Below are 6,000 nucleotides of genomic sequence, written 5' to 3' on the forward strand. Positions count from 1 at the left end.
TTAGATAGCATTAAGTAGGTTAGCTAGCGTTAAGTCGGTTAACTAACATTAAGTAGGTTAACTAGCATTAGGGCTAACTAGGTTGGCTAGGTTACCTAGTTTTAAGAAGGCTAACTAATGTAAACTAGTTTAACTAGCATCAAGGAGGTTAACTAGATTTACCTAGGCTAACTAGGTTAGCTATCATTTACTACGTTAACTAGTAATGTGCAGCCTTGCAGGATTAACAGAATATTGTAGTTAAGTTAGCCTGTCAGCTTTTCTAATTAAAAAAAATTAATAAATAAATATAATTATTTTTAGGTACTAAGACATTACATTAAGATAGATAGTAATTAATAGATACTAACCCACTATTTAAATATACTAAGTCTTTATATTAAGTTAATATGTCATTCATATATGAGATAGTAACCTAAGTTATAATTTTGAGACTAAGTAATTCAGATACATTTGATCATTATTCATTATTTTCAGATAAGTCATTATTATGAGACACTAAGTCATTATTATGAGATACTAAGTGTTATTTTGAGACAAACTCTTATTCTGTGACACCAAGTCATTATATTGAGTCATTATTCATTTAGTGATGATATAATCATGCTAAATACATTTTACCTGACTAAAATATGTTGCCATAGCATGAGATTCTCCCATTTTCCTCTATTTTGTGCCAGAAAGTGTATGTGTAGTGTATGTGTGTATGTGTAATGTATTTGTGTAGTGTAGTGTATTTGTGTAGTGTAGTATAGTGTTGTGTATGTGTAGTGTATTTGTGTATGTGTAGTGTATTTGTGTAGTGTAGTGTAGTGCATGTGTGTATGTGTAGTGTATTTGTGTATGTGTAATGTATTTGTGTAGTGTAGTATAGTGTTGTGTATGTCTAGTGTTATTGTGTATGTGTAGTGTATTTGTGTAGTGTAGTGTATTTGTGTATGTGTAGCCTAGTGTATTTGTGTAGTGTAGTGTGTTTGTGTAGTGTAGTATAGTGTTGTGTATGTGTAGTGTAATGTGTTTCTGTAGTGTAGTATAGTGTCGAGTATGTGTAGTGTATTTGTGTAATGTAGTGTAGTATAGTGTCGTGTATTTGTAGTGTAGTGTGTTTCTGTAGTGTAGTATAGTGTCGTGTATGTGTAGTGTATTTGTGTATGTGTAGTGTATTTGTGTAGTGTAGTGTATTTGTGTAGTGTAGTATAGTGTCATGTATGTGTAGTGTATTTGTGTATGTGTAGTGTATTTGTGTAGTGTAGTGTATTTGTGTATGTGTAGCCTAGTGTAGTTCTGTAGTGTATTTGTGTATCTGTAGCGTAGTCTATTTGTGTAGTGTAGTGTATTTGTGTAGTGTAGTATAGTGTCGTGTATGTGTAGTGTATTTGTGTAGTGTATTTGTGTAATGTACTTGTGTAGTGTACTATAGTGTATTTGTGTAGAGTAGTATAGTGTTGTGTATGTGTAGTGTAGTATATTTGTGTAATGTAGTATAGTATTGTGTATGTGTAGTGTAGTGTGTTTGTGTAGTGTAGTATAGTGTCGTGTATTTGTAGTGTAGTGTGTTTCTGTAGTGTAGTATAGTGTCGTGTATATGTAGTTTATTTGTGTAGTGTAGTGTAGTATAGTAGTGTCATGTATTTGTAGTGTAGTGTGTTTCTGTAGTGTAGTATAGTGTTGTGTATGTGTAGTGTATTTGTGTAGTGTAGTATAGTATAGTGTCGTGTATTTGTAGTGTAGTGTGTTTCTGTAGTGTAGTATAGTGTCGTTTATGTGTAGTGTATTTGTGTAGTGTAGTATAGTATAGTGTCGTGTATTTGTAGTGTAGTGTGTTTCTGTAGTGTAGTATAGTGAGTGTCGTTTATGTGTAGTGTATTTGTGTAGTGTAGTATAGTGTCGTGTATGTGTAGTGTATTTGTGTAGTATAGTGTAGTGTAGTATAGTGTATGTGTAGTGTAGTATAGTGCAGTGTATGTGTAGTGTAGTATAGTGTAGTATAGTGCAGTGTATGTGTAGTATAGTGTCGTGTATGTGTAGTGTAGTATAGTGTTGTGTATGTGTAGTGTAGTATAGTGTAGTATAGTGTATGTGTAGTGTAGTATAGTGTATGTGTAGTGTAGTAGTGTAGTGTATGTGTAGTATAGTGTATGTGTAGTGTAGTATAGTGTATGTGTAGTGTAGTATAGTGTAGTGTATGTGTAGTGTAGTATAGTGTATGTGTAGTGTAGTAGTGTAGTATAGTGTAGTGTATGTGTAGTATAGTGTAGTGTATGTGTAGTGTCATGTATGTGTAGTGTAGTATAGTGTTGTGTATGTGTAGTGTAGTATAGTGTAGTATAGTGTATGTGTAGTGTAGTATAGTGTATGTGTAGTGTAGTATAGTGTATGTGTAGTGTAGTATAGTGTATGTGTAGTATAGTGTAGTGTATGTGTAGTGTAGTATAGTGTATGTGTAGTGTATGTGTAGTATAGTGTAGTGTAGTATAGTGTAGTGTATGTGTAGTGTAGTATAGTGTATGTGTAGTGTAGTATAGTGTAGTGTATGTGTAGTGTAGTGTCATGTATGTGTAGTGTAGCATAGTGTAGTGTATGTGTAGTATAGTGTAGTGTATGTGTAGTGTAGTATAGTGTATGTGTAGTATAGTGTAGTATAGTGTAGTGTATGTGTAGTGTAATGTAGTGTGTGTAAGAGCGTAGTATAGTGTAGTGTATGTGTAGTGTAGTATAGTGTATGTGTAGTATAGTGTATGTGTAGTGTAGTATAGTGTAGTGTAGTATAGTATAGTGTAGTGTATGTGTAGTGTATGTGTAGTATAGTGTAGTGTATGTGTAGTGTAGTGTAGTGTAATGTAGTGTGTGTAAGAGCGCCCCCTACCGGACCCGAAGGCTTTGGCTACGAGCCATGTCAGACTGCTGGATATTTTAGCTCTGGAGAAGTCATAGTGGTCGAAGGATTTGATGGCCGGGACGATGAAGGTCCTCCGCGGCTCTCTGGCCTCCGCCGCCTCCCCCATGTCCGCAGTCCGCTACGGAGCGGGAGACATTCCGGCAGCAGCAGCGGGAATATCAGTGTCTCCAAAGCGCCCCAACACCAACAGCGTTACTCCCGGATAACGGACACCGCTCCGCGGGCTCTTACAGCTCAGTATCCGGCACACGCTGCTCCGGTCTGACGCTGAAAACCATTCCGCCGGTTCTCCCCGTGCCGCCGCCGCTGCTGCTGCTGCTCAGCCCCAGGAGCGCAGTCGCGGGCGGCTGCAGTTGTGTACCCGCTCCCCGGCGCTATCCTCAGGTTGCCGCCGCTTCATCCGTCCTCTGTTGCGCGGCACGCAGCGTCCTCACGGCGGCCTGGCCGGTCCTCGAGCTGCCCGGGCGCGGGGCCGGGAGTTATATATACTGTATAAACACGCCGTTACAGCGGGGTTTCCTCCGCTGTAAGTTTGAGAGCCGCCGCTGTGACCCCCCCTCTCCCGAAATCACGCCGCGCTCTGCGGTCCGCCTGCAGCACTGCCCTGAAAAAGCAGGGGAGCTGCAGTGCGCCTGCGCGATACGCCCAAACACAGTCTGGCCAGCTGAGTTTTTCCCCCACCCGTATTCCGACAGTGTCCGCCCCCTGGAATCTGATTGGCTGTAAAAGTCCCTCTCCTGCGCCTGGATTTGCTCTTATTAGAGCCATGTCATTCCCTCTGGAGCCACTGTTCAGCGCGCTGTGTCAGAGGGCCAGATTAACCAATCCCGGCGCAGGAGGCGGGGCTTCAGGAATACGGGTGGGGAAAAATAACGCAGTCTGGCTGTGTTGCCTACGCAACGCCGCCACGTGCGTTTCCGCCGCGCTGTAGCACACGCAGCAGCGCGCGCGGGCAGCGGCAGGAAAAAAACACGCTTTATTTTGGAGAGCTGGAATCAGAACAGCCGGGTTTAGGTTGTTTCTGGGCTGCGTGGTGAAAAGTCCACCCAGTTCAGCACGTCTAGATCCTCCAGCCAGTAACTAAGAACCTGAATACTGAATATAAACCAGGCCAGGGTTTGTGTCAGTTATGTGGCTTAATTCAGGGGCTAAACACTTTCTACAGTACTGCTTACAATATGGTTACACTGAATGTTAAATTCAGTATAATTGAACTTTGTTAAATTTACGCAAAACGAGTAAAAACAATAGTTTGTGGGGGTGGGGAGATATTAAGATATATAATATAATATTGTAGTCTAGCAGCCTCACTCTTTTGTAAGGTTTAGATATTTAGTGCATTATAAAATGTTGTCTCTTTAACATTGCTCAATCATAGCGCTTTTCCACCAGTGTAGAACCGGCAGCATTCTGGTTCTCTAATTTTGAACTGGTTTGACCAACAAAAGTAGGTTCCTGAACCAGAAACTTTGTTCGCAGTGGGAAGCAAAAATACTAAGTTCTTCAGCCCAAACTGTTTGTACAAAAGCAAAACCGTCTGTTGATGACGTGTGATGTAACCTATTGACAGTTACACTAAAACTTGAGGAAACGCGATTTGCTGAGAACCTCCACAGCTCTTATAAGCCCAAATGGAACTGATTTTGTTAATTTGGCGGAAAAGCATTACCAGGGGACATGTTTACAGGCCCCTCCCAAATCACTTCCTGCGCCCTGCACTGCTCCTAAAGAGTCTACTCTCTGGTGACATCAACAACTGTTTAGAAATATTATTAAACAAATATGAGATATTACATTACAGTTCCACAAAGATTTAGAGAATTCTTTTTTTGAGATATTAAGTTTTGAAACAAAAAATTAGCATGCTGCTACCCAGTGCATGCCAGTGATGCTGCATCAGTGACAGATGTTCAGTGTATTCCCAGGTCAGACTCAGCTCTGAGTGAAGAGTACAGACTTTAACACAGACAGAGGTGTGTCCTCAGCGGCGGCTCTCCACAGCCTGGAGTACAGCTGTAATTACTGCCCTCTACCCTCTACACTACCCTCTCATCACTACCACACACACGCACCATACACACACACACATTCACCATACACACACATTCACTATACACGCATTCACTATACACACATTTACCATATACACACATACACACACATTCACTATACACACAATAAATATTCACACACATTCACCATACACACACACACATTCACTATACACACACAATAAACAATCACACACATTCACCATACACACACACATTCACTATACAAACGCATGTTCACCATACACACACATTCACTATACACACACAATAAATATTCACACACATTCACCATACACACACACATTCACTATACACACGCACGTTCACCATACACACGCATTCACTATACACACATTCATCATACACACACATTCACCATACACACACACATTCACTATACACACACAATAAATATTCTCACACATCCACCATACACACACACATTCACTATACACACACAATAAATATTCTCACACATCCACCATACACACACACATTCACTATACACACGCATACACTATACACACATTTACCATATACATACATACACACACATTCACTATACACACACAATAAACATTCACACACATTCACCATACACACACACATTCACTATACACATGCATACACTAAACACACATTTACCATATACACACATACACACATATTCACTATACACACACACACATTCACTATACACACACATTCACTATACACACATTTACCATATACACACATACACACACATTCACTATACACACACAATAAACATTCACACACATTCACCAAACACACACACACATTCACTATACACACGCATTCACTATACACACATTTACCATATACACACATACACACACATTCACTATACACACACAATAAACATTCACACACATTCACCATACACACACACATTCACTATACACACGCATTCACTATACACACATTTACCATATACATACATACACACACATTCACTATACACACACAATAAACATTCACACACATTCACCAAACACACACACACATTCACTATACACACGCACG

General features: G+C 40.1%; 1 protein-coding gene across 4 annotated transcripts in view; it reads right to left on the minus strand.

Moving 5' to 3' along the window:
* The window catches only part of camsap2b (calmodulin regulated spectrin-associated protein family, member 2b), an 81,006-nt gene extending 77,500 nt beyond the window's left edge, over positions 1–3,506 (minus strand). For 3 of the 4 annotated variants that reach the window (XM_022664021.2, XM_022664022.2, XM_022664020.2), the window contains exon 1: positions 2,867–3,506. In XM_022664021.2, coding sequence (XP_022519742.2) covers positions 2,867–3,005 — 139 coding nt within the window. In that variant the 5' untranslated portion in view covers positions 3,006–3,506. The remainder of the gene's footprint in view (positions 1–2,866) is intronic. The other variant, XM_022664023.2, reaches the window with a different exon arrangement.
* Positions 3,507–6,000: the final 2,494 nt, after the last annotated feature.

Source organism: Astyanax mexicanus, chromosome 4 (genome assembly GCF_023375975.1).
Source record: "Astyanax mexicanus isolate ESR-SI-001 chromosome 4, AstMex3_surface, whole genome shotgun sequence".
Lineage (NCBI taxonomy): Eukaryota > Metazoa > Chordata > Actinopteri > Characiformes > Acestrorhamphidae > Astyanax > Astyanax mexicanus.